The sequence below is a fragment of the Sinohyriopsis cumingii genome, unplaced genomic scaffold (genome assembly GCF_028554795.1).
Source record: "Sinohyriopsis cumingii isolate HCF-2022 unplaced genomic scaffold, ASM2855479v2 utg002431l, whole genome shotgun sequence".
In the NCBI taxonomy this organism is placed as follows: Eukaryota; Metazoa; Mollusca; class Bivalvia; order Unionida; family Unionidae; genus Sinohyriopsis; species Sinohyriopsis cumingii.
In genome coordinates this window covers 85,404-107,716 of record NW_028316207.1, presented here as the reverse complement: position 1 = coordinate 107,716, position 22,313 = coordinate 85,404, and the positions used below count along the sequence as shown (strand labels likewise).

Sequence of the window (22,313 nt, the reverse complement as noted above, 5' to 3'; positions counted from 1 at the left end):
CAGAAAGAACATATGTTATATTACCTGTGTTAATTCCCCTAATATTGTCATGTGTCCTTAACATACGGGCTAAGAGCATTGCACGCAGGATAGAAAAATATATGGGGAAAGTGTATCCCCCTGTCTACATTCTCCTTTCATAACAAAAACTAAATGAATACTGACAATTAATAATTACACAAAATGTAATGTTTCGATCCCCCCTAAAGTTGTATCTGGTTTATCGTCAGTTCAGCAAAATAAAAAACAAACAAAAACAAAATCAATACATTGTCATGCAAATGAGTCGATTGCTTTTCCAAGATCAACCAAAAGAGAAGCAGTCCAGGAATATTGTGTTTTTTTGTGTAACCCATTAAATCATACACATTTTTAATGTTCTCTCCACTGAATCTTCCTTTTAGAAACCCCGTCTGACCCTTATGTACAACTGTGGGAAGCACAGTTTTGATTCTACATGCAACATTCGCAGAAGATATTTAAACGATACATTTAGAAGTGAAACGGGACTCCAGTCAAACGTGTACTACTTAGGTTTATCACATTTTGGAATACATAGAATAACTCTTTCTTTCTGAGTGGAAGATTATTCGCCCAAAGTTAATTACTCGTTCTAGAAACTGTCCGGTATCTATCCAAATAAATTGATAAAATTGATAAAATTGTCCTGTGAATCAATCAGAACCTCGACTTTTTTCATTAGGCATTTCTGAACAAGTGCAGATTCTGTATATTGTTCAGTCTATGGTGCCTGGCTAAATCTGAAGCATCTCGAGATCGACATGATAAATTTCACGCTTTTTATAAATTCACATTAAAATAGTTTTTCTTCATCCCAACTTTTTTGATAACTACATTCTTGTAATGGTGCAAAATTTTGTAGAATTCTTTCTCTATAGTAATTTTACAGAGCATTCTGTCGTGGTCAGCGTGACATGTAAACATTGAATTTGACGCAAGGGTTAGACTCGCCATAAATTGGTGACTCTGAGGGATGGACTTTATTCTGCTTGGTGTATAAACTAAATTTTAATTAAGACTCGCTTAGTTTACTGTTAGAGCCAGATAAGAGTGCAATGTTAACGAATGGTCAATAGCGGTAAAATGACAAGAGTTCACACGAACCAGAGAAAAACTGAGGAAGTCGAGGAACATTTAAAACAAGTGTCATAAAATTATATCTTCCAGAATAGTTGTTAATAAAGGTGGACTAGAGAAGATTATTCTGACTTCTATGAAAGTGATAAATTTTATACGGTTAAAGTAGTAAGCCTAATTGACTAAGCTAAATGAGTGTGTGTGTTCCCATACATTATTCAGGGTTTTAAAATAATCTCCCTCGCGATATTAGCCGATCCAATTTTTTTCTTCTGAGGGGGGAAAGTCTGAGGGACTCCTGGGAAAACTAATAAGTAATGTCTCTGTCCAATGGGACAAAGGGTTCAGAACTTTTACAGACCCTCATCCAGAGAAGAGACAGAGATAAGTGAGCGAGGACTCGGAAAGGCAAGGTTAGTCGCAATTATATACAATGTGTTCATTGATGTAAGTTTGTAATTAACGGTTGACTTAATTAATCTTAAACTCAGACTTCAATTTTCATTAAATTTAGAAAACATATCATGCACGTTATACGATTCAAGTCTTGTAAGAATATCATACAATATTTCGTATATGAACGAGTTCGGGTTCAGTTGTTTTGTATTTTTTTCAAAATCATGTAGTGCAAATTTTCATAAACTTTTTTTTTCTGACACAAATTGGGTTAAAATGTAAGTTATCTGTCATAAATGATTTGCATTATTGAATCTGATGATTGATTTTTCTATGTCTCAAATGTATGTCACTGAATCTCTAATTAGCAAATTAACGTACTTAAGAGAAGGAGTGAAGCCCATTAATTTGTGTATATTTAAGCTATGAAAACAAGATGGCCGCTATCGCTTAACCGGCTTGAAGCAGCTGTTCCGATTTTTATTGCCGTTTTCATGATATTTGTGCTTGTTGCCTGTTTTCATCTACGTTATTTTGTTCATTATGTATTGGCTCTTAAATTCGTATGTTTCTTCATCTCCTTGTTTTGAAAATGAGAGCAATTAGACTTTTTCTCAGCTGTCTTGCTCCACTGTTTTTGAACAAACCGCCATCACGTGATATTCGCCAGTTAACACGTCTATGCTACAATGAACCCTCATTAATTGCTTTAAATGATCACTCTTTGGCTCTCCACACTACACTGTGCTCTAGACTAAACGAAATGGGACTACATTCATCGTTACCTAAATGTAAACAGAAGCGAAAAAAGAAACGTTCTTTCAAAGCTAGCCGGCGTAGAACAGGAAGAAGAATTCCAGTTATCTCCCTTAATTCGGCTCAACAATTTAAAAAAAAAATCGACCGTTACTTTAGATAATCTAATTAAAATCCCAATTAATTCGTCAACCTTTGTGTCAACTATCCAGAAGATACCTCTGCGTATTACATTATTCAATGCCTAGTCAGTAAGACCACCGGAAAAGCGCACAGAAATAGTTAATTTTATCAACGATCAGAATATTGACCTATTTTTCCTGACAGAAACATGGCTAAAAACATCAGGTGATGAGCCCAAGTGTGCGGATCTAACACCCACTGGTTACTCACATCAAGTCGTTCCCCCGTAATTCTCGCGGAGGTGGAATTGCCGTCATCACAAAGAACTCCATGATAAAACGTCTTAACCATACCACAACATTCAATTTCGACCACACATCGTTTGAACTAGTCCAAACCACACTCACACTGGAGCAAAGGTCAGTACATTTTTTTCTGCCTATACCGCCCTCCTCCTAGTAGATAAAACAAGCTGGCTGACTCTCTCTTTTTGGAGCAGTTTCCGAATCTCCTGGACTATGGAAATTCGATAGGTGGCAACTTGGTTATTCTTGGAGATTTCAACTTTCACTTCGACTGTCCCGGAAACCCAAATACATCAAAACTCATAGATTCCATTAATATCTTTCAACCTGAAACAGTCATTTAACCAACCCACCCATAAACACGGTCACATTTTAGACTGGATTCTTCATAGACCTGATGATAACATTCTATGGTCCTCCCTGGTATCCCATGACCTTGCATCAGATCACCTCTGCATTATATGCCATCTTGACGTATCAGTAGCTAACCCTCCACCTTTATCTGCTACTAAGAGAAACCTCCGGATGATAAATAGAACCAAACTAATGCACGACATCCAAGATAACTTAACAACTTGCTTACCTCCTACCGCAGAACAACTCGATAACTGCCTGCGTTCATTGCTTGACAAACATGCACCAGCTACCAAGTGCAGAGTATCAATTCAGAAGTGTTCTCCATGGTCTACCAGTGTTAGGGACCAGCTTCGCACTGCTAAAGGAGACCTCCGTAAAGCTGAGAGGCTTTGGCTTTCCACCAGACTCACTATTCATAAGCAAATCTATGAAGCCTCTAAGAAGAATGTCACAAATATAGTCCATGCAGCGAAATCAGCCCACTGCACTACTAAGATCATGGAAAGTTCCAGTTGCAAAGAGCTCTTCGAGATTACTAACAAGCTAATGTCAAGGAACAAATGTACACAACTTCCAACTACCTTCTCTCCAGTCGACCTTCCGGACATGTTTGCAAATTTCTTCCGTGACAAAGTACAAACCATTAGAGATAAGCTTGACACCACAATTTCAATTGACTCGTCGTCACCATACAGTTGGGATACAGAATTTGAGCGGCAACCATTAGCAGCATTTGAACCTGTCTCTATGGATTTTGTACATACAATCGTGATGAAGAGTGCACCAAAATCATGTGAACTTGTTCCAATTCCAACATCACTGCTGCTTGAATGCTATCCAATTCCAACATCACTGCTGCTTGAGTGCTTAGATCCAGTATTGCCTTCACTAGCTGATGTTATTAATACCTCTCTCTCATCTGGGGAATTCCCATCATTTTTCAAAACTGCCATTGTAAAGCCTCTGCTGAAGAAACCAACACTAGACCATAACGATTTAAAGAACTACAGCCCAGTTTCTAATCTCCCATTTATGTCAAAAATCTTATAAAGGGTTGTTCTATCCCAGCTTGTATCTCATCTAAATTCAACAGTCTTTTTAGCAATGTACAATCTGCATATCGCCCTTGCCACAGTACTGAAACTACTCTTCTAAAAGTAGTTAATGGCATTCTCTCTGCGTTGGATAGCGGAAAGATTACAGTCCTCGCCCTCCTTGATTTGTCTGCAGCATTTGACACAATAGACCATGATATATTACTTCACCGTCTCCAGCATGTATTTGGCATTCATGATACAGCCTTACTGTGGTTCAAGTCCTACTTGGTCAACAGGACACAAATTATATCTGCAAATGGAATACACTCCAGCCCATTTAATCTATGTAGTGGTGTTCCACAGGGGTCTGTTCTTGGACCTGTTCTCTTCGTTCTTTACACTCAGCCGCTCTCAAGTGCCATAGATCATCCGGTGTTTCACCAATTGTACGCTGATGACACCCAAATATACAAATCTAGCCACCCAACTGAAGTTGATGCTACCATCCAAGATGTAGAGAGGTGCATTTCTGATGTGAAATCATGGATGACATGTAACAAGCTGCAAATGAATGATGATAAAACTGAGGCCATTCTGATCGCAACATAAAGACTTTCTCATTCACATCCTTTACCACAAACAATAAATATCAGCAACACCAACATTAAATTCACACAATCAGTACGAAACCTAGGTCTTACTCTGGACAGTACTCTCACATTGCACCAACATGTCATGAACATATGCAAGGCTGCATACCTTGAGCTGAGACGCATCAGCTCAATTCGCAAATATCTTTCAGTTGATGCCACTAAAATACTTGTGTGTTTATTAGTACTTTCAAGACTGGACTATTGTAACTCAATTCTGTCTGGTTCATCTTAATATCTGCTCCAGAAACTTCAAAAAGTTCAAAACACAGCTGCTCGGATCATACTTAGAGTACCACGATCAGAGCACACCTCCCCGCTGCTCTGTACCCTACACTGGCTATCCATTCGATCCAGAATCAAACATAAAATGTGTTCTCTGTGCTACGTTTCACTGTCGGACTCTAGTCCAACATACCTATCCGACCTCACCCATGTGTATACACCAGAAAGATACTTACGCTCCTCTTCTGACAATCGTATAATCATAATTCCCACTATGAAAACAAAGTCAGATGGACAGCGTTCTTTTGCATACCAGGGCCCAGCAACGTGGAATGAATTGCCCACTGAACTTAGACACAAAGACACAATGATCACATTCAAGAGGGCTCTCAAAACTCACTTATTTCGACTGCAAAAACAAACGTAAAGACATAATAATGTTTCCTACCTTAAATATTCTCAGCATGTTTTTTAATGTTTTCTAATTTCATGGTGTTTGTTTTTGTAATCATATCATTATATGTTTTTTATCTTATAGGTGTTGTCTAATGTTGTAAAGCGCTTAGAGCTTCTAAAGATTAGGCGCAATACAAAGACCTCATTATTATTATTATTATTATTATTATTATTACTTCTCTTCAATCGAGAATCGATGCTTTGTTCAGCTGCTAAATGTAAAACCGCAGCGGGACAGTAATGTTGTCTGTGAGGTTTAGTTATGTCGTGAATTATGTCATGGTCTCAGATGGAATGAGAGAGCAGCTTGATAGGACATAAACTCATGGTAATAAGGTTGTGAGTGTGTATTGGTGCGAAATGACCAGAACTAGTTATGTTGAATTTCGATAGACGATATCTAACGTATGAGTATACATGTTGTCTGATCCCAGGAGAAGAAAACACCTGACAGTTATTTAGGTTGGGTAATATATTTTTTATTTGAAGGAAACAATGGCTCCATACTGTATTATATAGTAGGAAAAGATCACAGTCTACAGCGAAGCGGCCGATGACCCCATCAGGCTAATGAAGAGCGAAAGACAGCCAGAGACATACAGACAGAGAGAAGGAAAGAGATGTTAAAACGCCGACCTTCAACAGCATTGACCTGGAAAAGACCGGAAGCGCCATGTGATGCAGTCAGGCCAGCAATCTGGGTTCGATCAGTGACTCGATCATATAATGAAATATGTTCTATCAGTAAGGAACCAGGTAAAATTTCGCATAATTTTGTAACTATTTCTGAGAGAAAGTGAGACCATGAGAGATCACATATCATGTTCGATTTCATTTTGTTTACGCAATTGATTAAATTGTTATGTTTTACATACGGGAGCTCGTGTTATTCTATCCTATAACTCAGTTCAGATCTGTTATTCCACCCCATAATTTCACATTTTATTTTATTGTTTACTCGATCTGGGCAATAACACCGTGGTTGATCATCTCCTAGACAACAACAACCCCCCCCCAAAAAAAAAGCCACAAAGAGTGAGGGAAATCCCACATCACTGCCACCTCCTGACAATACTAAGGAACCATTGCTTTTAAGAAGAGGTGGTATCAGTTACTTATATAATTTCTTTAATCAGTTATTTATATCATTTATATGATCAGTTATTTATATGATTGTTTTTTCTAAGTTGCACAAATATTTGGCCACTTTCTCTCCTTCTTCAATCTTTACAGCTCTAGACCTCACTTTTAATCCATCCATCTTTTTCTTCCTAATACCTTTCAATTCATTCTCTTTTCCTCCAGTTCTGGTATTTCACTTACACTGTTTCTCTCTTCTAAATTGCTTATATCTGCATTTATAGTTGTTTTTTCCTGTCGATCTTGATTTTTTTCCAAAAGATGCATATAATTTTGTTTTTCCTCTTATTTCTAATAGAAACATTTCAAAGAAAAGTTGATCGGTACTACACATTTAAATTCCGATAAAGGCTTAGTTTTAAAAGTATGTAATTCATTATTGATTTTTAAGTGGTTTCTTTCACTTTTCTAGTATCGTATATGTCTTTAATAATGAATTATTCACTTTCCAGAATGTGTTCCTCTTTAATTCCTTTTGGATACCTATCTTGATTTCTGCAAGAGAATGATCAGTCATATACCCTTATTCAACAATGACATGCTCAATATTTGAAAATAAATTTTCTAAAACTAGAACAAAGTCAAGTTTGGCTCATTTTACTGGATTACATTTCATCCAAATATATCTATAGTAGGTTCCCTCCATTCGTCTACTAAATAATATTCGGTACATATATCCAAGAAAACTTCTCTTACTCCTGGATTATTTACATTATTATCATTAAAAGTATATATATATATATATATATATATATATATATATATATATATATATATATATATATATATATATATATATATATATATATATATATATATTGAATCTATCACAAGTTTAAAATCTCCATTAATTATAACATAATAATTTTTAAAATGCAAACTATCTTATATCTCAAGGTAAAAATCTGTTCTGTTTCTATTGGGCCATAAACATTTATCTGTGTAAATCTGTGGTTTCCACTGATTATGTCCATGCTATGTCTACTGCCTGCATTGTCTTTGTTTTTAATTCATGCAATATGAACTTCAAATTATTATTCATTAAAATGTACAATTTTGCTACATACAGATCTTTCCGGGACACATGCGACCTCTTTAGACGCTTACCGGTATTTGGTAACAGCCATATCTAGCGCGAAATTCAAAATGGCCACAGGACAGAAAGTTGTGCTATTCAACGTTGATTTACAAGTCGCCAAACATAGGATTTGCTCCGGAAATAGAATGTACATTCACTTAAAAAGAACCCTTTTAGTCGACCGTAGCTCCACAGCTGCGGGAAATCAGTATTAGGTCTCCAGAGTGTGAACAAGCTCAGTCAATCAAATACATGATTCCCCCCAATGGATATGCGATTGATCTTGCTAATAATGAGACTTATTAAACATCTTGGTGATATAGGATTATTTAACAAGTTTGATCAAAATCAGATAGAATTAGAGTCGCCATCGTCGCAAGCCACGAGCGCCAATCCGCTAAGCTCCTTTGTCATCCGTGGCTAATGTGCTGAGATTTTATCGTTTCTCATGGATATGCATAAACATACTTAACCAAGCATAGCAAGCGCGAGTAAAACTTTCTCGCCATTGTGATCCAACCTGACCTTTTACGCTGTTTGACGGAGAGAATCGAAGTTTCTTTTCCAAACAGTCACTTCTCAATCGATAAAACTGGAACATCCATTGCTGTGTAAGAGACTCTTATACTGTTTTGTTCATTTGTAATTTTGCTTTTGGGTATTCATGAAAAACGAGGAAATCTCAGCACATACATCCACGAGTGAAAGGAGCGCAGCGAAATGTCACCGGTGGTTTGCGACGATGTCGGGTCACTATAGTGTCGAAAAGTTCAGCCGATCAGATGCATGACCACCTTAATATGTATCGGTCGCGTTCATAATCGTACTGGTTAGAGATATTGATAACATAAACAAATCTAGCAAGTTTTACAAAAATCCTATATATAAAACAAAAAGAAAAATACAGCATATATAGTGGTAACGTGCTCAGACAATGGGATTCATTATCACCTCATTAACATGGATGAATTTGTCTATTATTAATTCGCCCGAAATCTTGATCATATGTCCATATTCCAAACTGTATAAAAATCGGATCAGAAATATCTCCTTATGAGTGGTAACAAGCAACCGTTGACAGAAAGACCAGCCACGATGGACGCATGACCGTAGCACAATATCACTTGGCTTTACTGCATGATGAACATGAAAAAAATTAAAATTAAGGATTCTTGTGCACAAATGTTCAGCTTTGGTAAACCCCTCTTTCCTGGCCTAACTAACGGGTTGCTATGTAGAACAATCCCCTCTGCTTCTATTTGAAAACATCATTTTCAAACGTTACAAGTGTCAGAATAAAGCGTTAATTAACTGCTGGGCAGACCGTGGTCGTAAGTTCGTTGCATTACGTAACATTTATTATCTTCGCAGTTGGTTGTATGACCACTTGAGCTACATCTAACCAATTTTAAATAATCGTCATTTCTTCTGGAAATTTATGAACAAAGGGTGGAAATAGATAATTAAATACAGATAATTCGAACGCTAGACATCCATTACTTTGACAGCAGAATTTATTACACTGCTATTCTTGGATACTTACTTCTTGTTTGGCTAAGCCATGTAAACAATTAACTGATCTGCGGCACATTAATGTGTATGCTACTGTTTACAGCTCTCAGGAACCCCCGTATTGCGTCCCATAAACTATGAAGAGAGATGGTCGGTACAAAATCACAAACAGTATAGACTTTGATCTACAGGTACAAAGCATCATACCAATCAGCGCATTGATCTATAGGTGTACTGAATCATACCAATCAGCGTATTGATCAACAGGTGTAATGAATCATACCAATAAGCGCATTGATCTACAGGTGTAAAGCATCATACGAATCTGCGACCTTGATCTATAGGTGTAACGCATCATACCAATCTGCGACCTTGATCTATTGGTGTAAAGCATCATACCAATCTGCGACCTTGATCTATACGTGTAACGCATCATACCAATTTGCGACCTTGATCTATACGTGTAACGCATCATAACAATCTGCGACCTTGATCTATAGGTGTAAAGCATCATACCAATCAGCGACCTTGATCTATAGGTGTAAAGCATCATACGAATCTGCGACCTTGATCTATAGGTGTAACGCATCATACCAATCTGCGACCTTGATCTATAGGTGTAAAGCATCATACCAATCTGCGACATTGATCTATAGGTGTAACGCATCATACTAATCTGCGACCTTAATCTATTGGTGTAAAGCATCATACCAATCTGCGACCTTGATCTATAGGTGTAACGCATCATACCAATCTGCGACCTTGATCTATTGGTGTAAAGCATCATACCAATCCGCGACCTTGATCTATAGGTGTAACGCATCATACCAATCTGCGACCTTGATCTATAGGTGTAACGCATCATACCAATTTGCGACCTTGATCTATACGTGTAACGCATCATACCAATTTGCGACCTTGATCTATAGGTGTAAAGCATCATACCAATCTGCGACCTTGATCTATAGGTGTAACGCATCATACCAATCTGCGACCTTGATCTATAGGTGTAACGCATCATACCAATTTGCGACCTTGATCTATAGGTGTAAAGCATCATACCAATCTGCAACCTTGATCTATAGGTGTAACGCATTATACCAATTTGCGACCTTGATCTATAGGTGTAAAGCATCATACCAATCTGCAACCTTGATCTATAGGTGTAACGCATCATAACAATCTGCGACCTTGATCTATAGATGTAACGCATCATACCAATCTGCGCATTATGTGAGAGCAGATCTGAGAAAGTCATGTAAATGAAATCTTTGTTCAAACCTGTTGTTTAAATCAACAGATCACTCTAGATATCGTAAGGACAGTTGCGTAGTTTATTAGAAGTACTGAAAAAATGTTTCCTGTGATTCCTAATACACATGGTTTTGTAGAATAATCATACACGTGGCTTTAAAAAAATGCAAATTGGATGTACTTAGATGAGAGACCGTTAAAGACTTACACCTTCAATTTAATCAGTATTAAAGGTCCATATCTCAGTGTTCAGCGATGTAGGAATATATATACACACACGCACGCACACCCACACGCTCGCACACACACAAACACACTCGCTTAAGTTAAGGAAATTATGGGTTTGAAGATGTCTAGCACAGCGACCGTTTCTTCTCTATATTATCTAGCACAGCGACCGTTTCTTCTCTATATTATCCGCTAGATGAAAAAATCGAGATATATTGCTCGCACATTTTCAGTGGAAGTCAGCGTTAGGGTCTCGAAAGAAAATCTTACCATTAAAAATTCTAGGTACTTTTATTGTCCACTGATTGAAATCACATTTCAACGACTAACTTTCACGCAACATCCCCACCCACCCCCTAGTTAAACATTTACTTTCAGAACAAGCCAATTTATCTACATTCTCCATTTAATATACTGAAATAGAATGCTATCAACACAAAAATACAATACTTTTTAGCAGGTGTTTCAATAAAATTAAGCCAATATATATATAATTTAAGTTGACTATCGTATATATTCCTAATTACACATCTCAGCGTTCTCTAGTTTTGGTATATTATGTTGATAACTTTTTGATATAACCAAAATAGGTTCTTCGTAAACTATGTGGGCTCTGGGAGGGCCAGTGAGCCAAGGCGCTCGCCCTTATAGATCACTGACATCTCACCTCTGTCGCCGTGGGTTCGAGTCTAGGTTCGGCCGACGTGAGTATGTGAAAAAGATTGCCTGTAGCTTTCCATGGGTCGGTGGTTCTTTCTGGGGTCTACCCGGGGTCCCCGTCCACCAAACACACCGGCCGCCATGTATAGCCTATCACGAGCTCAAAAATGGCGTTAACCAATACCAGAAACATCAAACCAATCGTAAACTATGCAAACAAAATAAAAGACCACAATATTTAAAGCAGGCAATGGTATAAATCCATAAGATATGACAAACAATCATTTTGGTGTGATTGAAGAATTGAAACAAAATAGTAATATTTATATAAATATTTACATACATACATGCATGCATACATACATACATACATACATACATACATACATACATACATACATACGTACGTACGTACGTACGTACATACATACATACATACAATACATACATACATACATTTTAGATTATCCAAGTATCAAGTGTGTGATCCTGACTTACCGTTGCTGTTGTATCCCGCTGCGTTCAAGCCGTGGATACGTCACAAAATACAATTGTCCAGCCATTAGATGTTTTCACACTAGATTTGCACTGAGTTTTTAAGAAACGTTATCCAAACAGAAATTCGTTAAATAATTGAAAACCACTCAGCAAGTATATTAAACTATTTCATTAACTTATCCACTAGAGCACGCCAAGAAAAACCTAATTTTACAAGCTGGGTATTTAGAGAAGAGCATTTGCCATACAACACATCCAATAATTCCGTGCATATATATTGTGGTATGACAAATTAGATCCAATCTCGAGAAAGCAGCAAGATAGTAGAAAAAAATCACAGCTTACTTTCTAGGGTATCAATTAAAGACAAATTTGCGCAAATCTTCCCAGCTTTGCACTCTGTTGGCATCGCTTGTAAAATATCTGTGAATTTCCATCAACGAATCAGACAGAATCTCAAATAATAAAAAAATCCATTGTTTATTTTCAAACTAGCCACACCCAATATTTCGTCTAACTCTCCAAGTCACCGCTGGCACATTATAGGCTACTGTTGAACGTAAGAAATGGGTCCAGATTGCTTCTGTTTTCAATTAAAACCCGCAATAACGAGTGTCTAGGCTGTCCTACACGAAGTCCTTGCTAAGAATACGGGCTCTATCTGGGCCTTATATCAATTCAAATCCATCTCTACCCCCCATCATCTGTCTACAAGTGCTGCACTCATATAAATGTTGGGGAAAGTGTAAAGATATTTAATTCCCTTGATAAGCTTCACTTGCCTCTCTCTCAGGAGCACCCTCTGTAAGAAGAAAGAAAAATTTAATTAACATATGCATATGATACATCTATGATGATGTGTAATCGGAGATCAGTTAGATCCATTATTTGTGAGTACATACGTACATACATACATACATACATACATACATTAAGCGCATACGTGCACTCTTTGTCGATGAGTGATAGATAATCAGTCAGGGTCGATAGAGATTTTAAACCAAATACGAGTACTGAAAACTAGATATTAAGTGCACTCTCTGAGTTGAAGAGAGTCATTGTTGCTTTTGAATGAATGCAAGTCTCTCTCTCTCTCTCTCTCTCGCACGCACACACACCAGACACATATTGTACACGTAAAAGCACCATCCCAAACGCACACATGTACTTTAAGGAAATGCAACGAACTTTCCTTTTGATATACCAAAGTAGCTTGATATATTTGTCAGTAGAACTGTTGTAAAAGCAGGGCCGGATTATCCACGGGGCAAAGTGGACAACGTGCACAGAGCCCCCGAGGCCCAAGGGGCCCCGTATACTATCGTCTGATTTCACAGGCAGCGTTGTTAATAGTAATGTAACCATATCTATGGACAAGGCAGGATAGCTATATATGCCCCTATGTTGGCTGTGCCCAGGGCCCCCAAAAGCCTTAATCCGGCCCTGTGTAAAAGGTGGTCATGATGGAGTATGCGCCGTTCGCCAATTTACAAGTTTAATTCAGTATCTTGTAGTCGTCTTCGTTATCATTATCATCATCATCAACAACAACAACAAAAACAACAACCTCAACAACTAACTACAAACACTTTTCTATGAATTAGAACGAGACACATCTCGCAGATGACAAAAAATTGTCACAAATTAAACAGTTCCGACAAAGTTTTAAAAATTAGAGAATAATATATTCTTTTTTTTTTTCTCTCGTGGCAATTAACAACTAGAACATGTTAGTTCATTGCAACAACTATATAAACGGTAAAAGTAGCTCCCCCGATACACCATAGCACAGAGGCAGATGGACTTGAATAAATCAACGTCCCAACACAAGCACGTAGATGTACCCGAAAAACACGAAAATGATTTTCCAAAACTATGTTCAAAGTATCTTGATCACTTATTTATAATTTGGACCATTTTGCATCATGAATACGTCATCATCATCGTCGTCATCGTCATCATCAAATCACAATAACAACGATACAACTAAAAACATAATAGTAACAGAATCAATAGTTACGTTAAAGTTGTGCAAACTGAAATACAAGATATTCTATACACTTCTGCATTAACGGTCGACGTACAACTCACACACTCTCTCTCTCTCTCTCTCTCTCTCTCTCTCTCTCTCATGATAGAAGAAATGGAGTGAAACGAAGGATATCTTTTTCACTGGCACTTGCAACAGTTGACTTTTCATGGCATGTTTATGATATTATATAGTTTACAATACATACAAATGGAGACATAGTGATTGTTAATACAATTAAGTAAACAATAAGAGCTTTAATGTTCCTGATATGCTGGCGTATTATGCCCAAAACCCCAAAATGTGTACTTTTCCAGGAATCTAATATAGAGTACGAAAGGTGAAAGGAAACTCGGACTATCGTTAAAAAAACGCTATATAACAATAGCTGAAGGAATGTAACTTTATTATTTAGAAGAAAAAAAATTATAATAAAATTGTAAGATAAATAATACAAGATATGGTACGAAAGTGCTAGAAAAAAACATAGCAAGTAGTGGGTAAAAAAAATAGAAGAAAAAAAAATATAGCCCCCAATGAGGATCGAACTCATGACCCCTGGTTTACAAGACCAGTGCTCTAACCACTGAGCTATGGAGGCTTGTTGTATATGTAGTCTGCTAAATCAAATCTCATAGGTTGAGCGTGTCCTTTGTTGTATTGTAGTTATTTATAGCTAATGGGGTCTACATATTTGTATGTATATACCTACCCTCTCGAACTCACCACTATCGTGCCAGTAACTTTCAGGCACTCTAGATATTATCTTGCAGTTTGATATATACACCGCAATGAGTCTTTAAGTAATTAGTTAATTAAGTAATTTATTTATTTATTATTCTTTATTTCATTTGTACAAGATATGAAAATGTACTTACGTAATCCATTATGACTTTATTTGCTATTTATTATTCAAATCTTTGAGGCTGACTGAAAATCATGCATATCAATAAATAGTTTACATCTTTTTGTAAACCATTTTTCTCCGTTTATGTATGCAGGTCAAGTTTCAATCTGACTGAAATCAGCTTTCCACTTTCCTACGACATTAGAGATCTGATTTTAATCAGATTGCCCAAGTTTGCTGACTTTTCTCGCTTTGTGTTCACAAATATTTGGAGCGTTATGTTGGTTTCTGTCATTTTAAACACAATCTGGGGGATAATTCTGATTCCACGCGATTTAATATTGCAGATTTATTCTAAAACACAAATTCTTTTATTGAAAAAATAAATATGTAGAGAAAGAATTTGTCTTTCGTCTGCTGTAACTTGAAGTAAATGTTAACACTTTCATTTCGGACTAAAAAGGAGAAAAAATGTATATCACAAAACTTCATTTTACCTTCGTAATCCTCTTCCACAAATTAATAGTAAGGTAAATAAATATCCACAGGGGCTTTGTACAGTGCTAATCATTGACATGGAGAAAGAAAAATGATTATCATATTGACGACGACGATTGTAATGATAATGTCGATGATGATTATTAGTATTATTATATAAAATCGATATTTTAGTCCATTGTGTGGTTTGAAATTATATTTAAAATCAATAAAATCAGAATTTATTTCAAAACCAAAATAAAACAACGGGGCCAACACCTTACAGGACCTGGAGATTACGAAAGTGCCAACACCTGTATTCGCTTGGGTAATAAAGAATCAAGAGCTTTTGTGACTCAACCATTTAACATTTGTTGCAGAGGCATGGACATTTGCATTACAGAATATGACTTTCCAACGATCAAATGACCTCTCCGGGTTAAGTATCTAATAAACAAATTACATTTACATTTCTAACTTGCTGATCTAATTTAGTAAATATAATTAAATTCCAGCAACATGAGATTGCTAAAAACAACTGTTCGTGTTTAAATTTCACAATTAATCCGATCGAGCTGACGCCCTGCACAATATTTATACACACGATATGACATAGCTGTATGTAACCCCTTCAAATTAATTACTGACAAATACAGATTCGTGTTCATAAAGTAGACATCCAAAAACTTTATAAACTCTATATTGTCTTCGTGCCAACAAAAAAAAACACCTACTCCACAAAAAAAAAAACAAATAAAATCATGTTTTCCATGATTAAACCAAATCACATTAGTGGCAGATGATTAATTTGGTGATGCAAAGCCTACGCTGAGGGTGTGTGTGTGTGTGTGTGTGTGTGTGAGAGAGAGAGAGAGAGAGAGAGCTATATCTCACTGAAATAAATTGCATTATGTATCAAATATGTACCTAATCCTTGTGCTTCAACTGCCATTTCAACATGCATATCAAACCTTTCGCGTTTTGCTCTTGGTCTTCATCAATGAAACGAAAGAAAAGTAATCCAGGAGAGTTTTGAATATATACTTCCCGTCACTTTGAGAAAGAAACCAAAATATTGCAATGACATTGTAGCAGTTCGCACGACAAACTGAGTGGCATAAGCACGCTGGCCAGAATGCAAAAGACGAACAAAAAAAATAATAATGTTATTATCCTCGACTTAACGCTCCAGTATAAAAATAGATTAACTTTCATAGTTTGTTACCATACTTTAAATGTAAAAACCATCAACATCCTTCTGTTTGTGAGAAACCAGTGGTCTAGTTACACTCCTTTAGCAAGACCCGTTGTAGCTGTTCGTAGCAAGGATTTGTGAGATTAGTGCATGGAAATTGTTGGTGAGTGCAGACATATATCACCGTATGTGAGTTCTTGATTGCAGTTTTCACAGACAGTAGTCAGGTATTGTTTCATCGTAAATTATTTTAAAATGTTCATTGCCCATCCTCTGTTCCTTTTTACGTTAATATTGTCCCCGTTTTTTCACGTTAAAAGTAAAGGAAACTAAACCTTGCAAAGATATTTTTTATTTTCTACAGGGATCTACGGACCGTCGACATTAAAAGTACCAGTAGCGGCATGGGCTCAAGTTTCAGCGCCAGACGAAACAGCTCTAGTTTGTCGTCTGTGGCCGCCAAAAATAGTAACCATAGTGACGAAATGAACTTAACGTCTGCGTCTGCTTTATGCGACAGAGAACTCTCCAATACGGATGTTCTTTCCCTTTTAAAAGGAAAGTGTTGTGTAAGAGCAAAAGGCTAATACAGTGTCACAGAGAGAAAGAGAGAGAGAGAGAGAGAGAGAGAGAGAGAGAGAGAGAGATTTGGATTTTTAAAGAAGTTTTAACAAGTTTTCAGCCATGTATCCCTACGATGTATGCAATGTGGCAGTTGATAGTGATGTCTAGCAATGCGGCATCTAGTCCGAGTTTCCTCTGACTCTTGTCACCCCATTTTTTTATATTTGGACATTTATGATGGGTGTAGGGTCAGAGTCCATTCCCTATCGAAAAGTTGGAATTCGCCCACACCATTTGCTGTCGGCATGGGATGGTCGCTTACAAGCCGGCTTAGCAAACTTGAACGACGAATTCCAACTTTATTTTCATTGCCCTGAACGATTTTACATTTAGATTTAAGATATTTGTTTATTCCACAATGACAATGACTTAAGGGCAAATATGCTTTGCAAATGTTCTAATTCAAATCCAAGCTTATTTCATGTTGATGATAACATTCAATTCTGTCCAAATACATTTTTGCACATGCGATAATTATTTTGTCATTTGATGGAAATGTGCCAAAGACAATGTTTGTTCACGACGACTATTGTCAATCTTTTAAACATAGTTACAATAATAGAACGAAGATGAAAGGTTACAATAATAGAAAGAAGATGAAAGGTTACAATAATAGAACAAAGATGAAGAGTTACAAAAATAGAACAAAGATGAAAGGTTACAATAATAGAACGAAGATGAAAGGTTACAATAAGAGAACGAAGATGAAAGTTTACAATAATAGAACGAAAATGAAAGGTTACAATAAAAGAACAAGGCTGAAAGGTTACAATAATAGAACGAAGCTGAAAGGTTACAATAATAGAACGAAGCTGAAAGGTTACAATAATAGAATGAAAATGAAAGGTTACAACAATAGAACGAAAATTAAAGGTTACAATAATAGAACGAAGATAAGGTTACAATAATAGAACAAGTCTGAAAGGTTACAATAATAGAACGAAGATGAAATGTTACAATAATAGAACGAAATGAAAGGTTACAATAATAGAACAAAGCTGAAAGGTTACAATAATAGAACGAAGCTGAAAGGTTACAATAATAGAACGAAGATGAAAGTTTACAATAATAGAACGAAGATGAAAGGTTACAATAATAGAACGAAGATGAAAGGTTACAATAATAGAACTAAAATGAAAGGTTACAATAATAGAACAAGGCTGAAAGGTTGCAATAATAGAACGAAGCTGAAAGGTTACAATAATAGAACGAAGCTGAAAGGTTACTATAATAGAATGAAAATGAAAGGTTACAACAATAGAACGAAAATTAAAGGTTACAATAATAGACCGAAGATGAAAGTTACAATAATAGAACGAAGATGAATGGTTACAATAATAGAACGAAATGAAAGGTTACTATAATAGAACAAAGCTGAAAGGTTACTATAATAGAACAAAGCTGAAAGGTTACTATAATAGAACAAAGCTGAAAGGTTACTATAATAGAACAAAGCTGAAAGGTTACAATAATAGAACTAAAATGAAAGGTTACAACAGTAGAACGAAGATGAAAGGTTACAATACTAGAACGAAGATGAAATTAAACTATATCGTCATCTTGTTGATAAAATATGGTACTCGCAATGTGGAATATATGTTGATAGAGTATGGTATTCACAAAAATGCTTACATGTTGCTAGAGTATGGTACACATACTGGTGAATGTATGTTGATAGAATATGGTACAATAATGAATGTATAATGATATAATGATAGAGTATGGTACTCACAATGATGAATGTATGTTGATAGAATACGGTACTCACAACGATGAGTGCATGTTGCTAGATTATAGTACAATGATGAATGTTTAATGATAGAGTATCGTATTCGCAATGTGGAATATATGTTGATAGAGGATAGTAATCACAGTGATGAATGTATGATGATAGAGTATGGTACTCACAATGATGAATGTATAATGATAGAGTATGGTAATCCCAATGATGAATGTATGTTGACAGAATATGGTACTCACAATGATGAATGTATGTTGATAGAGTATGGTACTCACAATGATGAGTGCATGTTGCTAGAGTATGGTACTCACAATGATGAATGTATGATAGAATATGGTACTCACAATGATGAATGTATGTTGATAGAATATGGTACTCACAATGACGAGTGCATGTTTCTAGAGAATGGTACTTACAGTGATGAATGTATGTTGATAGAATATGGTACTCACAACGATGAGTGCATGTTGCTAGAGTATTGTACAATGATGAATGTATAATGATAGAGTATGGTACTCGCAATGTGAAATATATGTTGATAGAATATAGTAATCAAATGATGAATGTATAATGATAGAGTATGGTACTCGCAATGTGGAATATATGTTGATAGAGTATAGTAATCACAATGATGAATGTATGATGATATAGTATGGTACTCACAATGATGAATGTATGTTGACAGAATATGGTACTCACAATGATGAATGTATGTTGATAGAGTATGGTACTCACAATGATGAATGCATGATGATAGAATATGGTACTCACAATGATGAATGTATGTTGATAGAATATGGTACTCACAATGACGAGTACATGTTGCTAGAGAATGGTACTCACAATGACGAATGTATGTTGATAGAATATGGTACTCAAAATGATGAATGTATGTTGATAGAGTATGGTACTCACAATGATGAATGTATGTTGATAGAATATGGTACTCACAATAATGAATGTATGATGATAGAATATGGTACTCACAATGATGAATGTATGTTGAAAGAGTATGGTACTCACAATGATGAATGTATGTTGATAGAATATGGTACTCACAATAATGAATGTATGTTGATAGAATAAGATACTCACAATGATGAATGTATGATGACAGAGTATGATGGAGTAAGGTACTCGCAATGTGGAATGTATGTTGATAGAGTAGGGTGCTCACAATGATGCATGCATGCTGTGAGAGTACTCACAATGATGAATGTATGTTGATAGAATATGGTACTCAAAATGATGAATGTATATTGATAGAGTATGGTACTCACAATGATGAATGTATGTTGATAGAATATGGTACTCACAATAATGAATGTATGATGATAGAATATGGTACTCACAATGATGAATGTATGATGATAGAGTATGGTACTCACAATAATGAATGTATGATGATAGAATATGGTACTCACAATGATGAATGTATGTTGATAGAATATGGTATTCACAATAATGAATGTATGTTGATAGAATATGATACTCACAATGATGAATGTATGATGACAGAGTATGATGGAGTAAGGTACTCGCAATGTGGAATGTATGTTGATAGAGTAGACTGCTCACAATGATGCATGCATGCTGTGAGAGTATGTTACTCACAAGGATGAATGTATGTTGTTATGTATATTTAATTTAATTATTTGTCTGTTAGTTTTAATTTTTTTAATTCATTACATACTATTGTAAGGCAACATTGTTTGCTGTACTTGACCTTGTCCAAAATTTAGTTCAGTTCTGTTTGACCTGACTGACTTTTTGTTTTTTTATTTCATAATTGTTCACAACTAATAATAGCTTCATTATTCGGTATGTGTATGAGCCAATAAACCGAATTATTATTCAGGTAAGCATGTTGATTTGCGTCAGGGTTTTGGAGAATGCAAAGTGAATTGTATAGGCTATTATGTTTTAAATAAACAAAGCTCATTAAATCATGCTTGAAGAATTATTTTCCATTAGGTAATAGTTGCTTTTAGAAAATGCTACTTTGTGACCTGGGGTCAAACAGAAAATTATATTATCTTGTGACTGTCAGAATTTTACCAGTTTTGCTTTAACATCTATCCCTTTAAGTTCTACTATGTTGTGGCCAGTTTGGGCTGAATTTTATTTTCTTCAAATTATTGAATTCAAGTGATTCTTTTCTCTGGTAATACAAAAGTGCTCTGATACAATTCTTGGGTAAAGACGGTCATTGCAATGTATGCTGTATTCAATCCTGGAATAATATTTCTGTGAATCAACATACTGTTGACACATCAGTACTTCGTAGACCACAACAGACACATTATCGCCTTCAATTTTAAATCTCTTCTGGACTTGAACCGAGTTTTATTCAGGACTTTTACTACTATGTGGCGTTCTGTCGTATTGGGGTGGGGTTCTCCCAATATAATTTAATTAAATTAAATTGAAAGTTCCACCCTGGCTCGTTAGGTTAGAAAGTTAAATTAGTGATGATGTAGATTTACAGCTCTGAGCCCCCAGTCAGCAACGCCGACGGTTAAATTATAAAGAACACGAAGATGAAATTCAATCAATAACAATTTAATAAATGTGATAATTTAAAACGATAACTTCCAATCACTCGTCTTTCCCACGACCAAGTGACAGCCTAATTCATCCCGTGATTTACAGTGTGAGTTCGATTTTCCTCCTGTCCTTGCATCTACTCATCTATTTCTTCCCGCTGATTCCTTCCTTCTTTCCGTTCCTCTAACTCCTTCTTTGTCTGTTTCCTCTCTACTATCTCCTCCAGCTTCGCTCCAGACTTCAACTTCTCCTTTCCCTCTCTATTATCTCCTCCTCCAATTCCGCTCCCAGACTTCAACTTCTCCCTCTTCTTCCCTCCGTCTCTCTATCCGAGACAACGGGACCAAACTTTAACTGGTCTGTCCCTCAAAGCTTCCGTTTGAAGCTTTCTGTACTTAGACCTTCCCGCTCTAAGATTTTCCCGCCAATAACGAATGGCTATTCGGAGTTACGCTAACCTCTTCTCTGAGTAATTTCTCTCAGCGAACTAACTTTTGCCGGAAACGCAGGGATATCATTCTACCCAAATCAAGGTCTCCCCCCTATCTCGATTCTGATTGGGTGGCGCTGTGCCCCTGTCCAATTGTCTTAGCGGCCAGTTCAACCTGTCTGTCTGTTTGCAGGGGAAAGAAGTTAGGACACTCCCACTTCTTCAGGCAATTTCTTTTGATCTTGGAAACATTTCGACACCTAGGTGATAATTGGCTGTGTGCAACTCCAATGTCCGGTCCTTCGATTCTAGCCACAACAATCTTACGTAACGGATTAGTGCTAGCCTTCGGCAGTGTTCGACATCAAACAATGACCCGTCAGAATTACCTTGATTATACATGTTTCAAACTGGGCTACTCTGGGTCGGGGTAAACATGACATACTATGACTTGTGTCTTTAATTCTTGGATTAAGTTTGGATTTAATTCGCAAAACCAATGGTTCTTTTTTCTTATTTTCACTTTGTTTTCATGGGAAATAAATTATTTGTTAAATTTTACAAAGCTTGTTGTCTTCACTCTTTTCTGTTACTTATTTTAAGAACATAGATTCGTAACAACGTTGATAGAGTATGGTACTCACAACGAT

At 36.2% G+C, this 22,313-nt stretch overlaps 1 protein-coding gene and 1 non-coding gene across 2 annotated transcripts in view; both read right to left on the bottom strand.

Annotated features, from left to right (window-relative positions):
- Window positions 1-16,426, bottom strand: part of LOC149770740 (ras-related protein RabC-like) — a 98,519-nt gene extending 82,093 nt beyond the window's left edge. The window contains exons 1-2 of the mRNA XM_089949171.1: window positions 16,357-16,426; window positions 11,774-12,575 (exon numbers count right to left, since the gene is read on the bottom strand). Coding sequence (XP_089805297.1) covers window positions 11,774-11,838 — 65 coding nt within the window. The 5' untranslated portion in view covers window positions 11,839-12,575; window positions 16,357-16,426. The remainder of the gene's footprint in view (window positions 1-11,773; window positions 12,576-16,356) is intronic.
- Window positions 14,331-14,403, bottom strand: Trnat-ugu (transfer RNA threonine (anticodon UGU)). Its single transcript has one exon. It is a non-coding gene; the product is annotated as a tRNA-Thr (tRNA).
- Window positions 16,427-22,313: the final 5,887 nt, after the last annotated feature.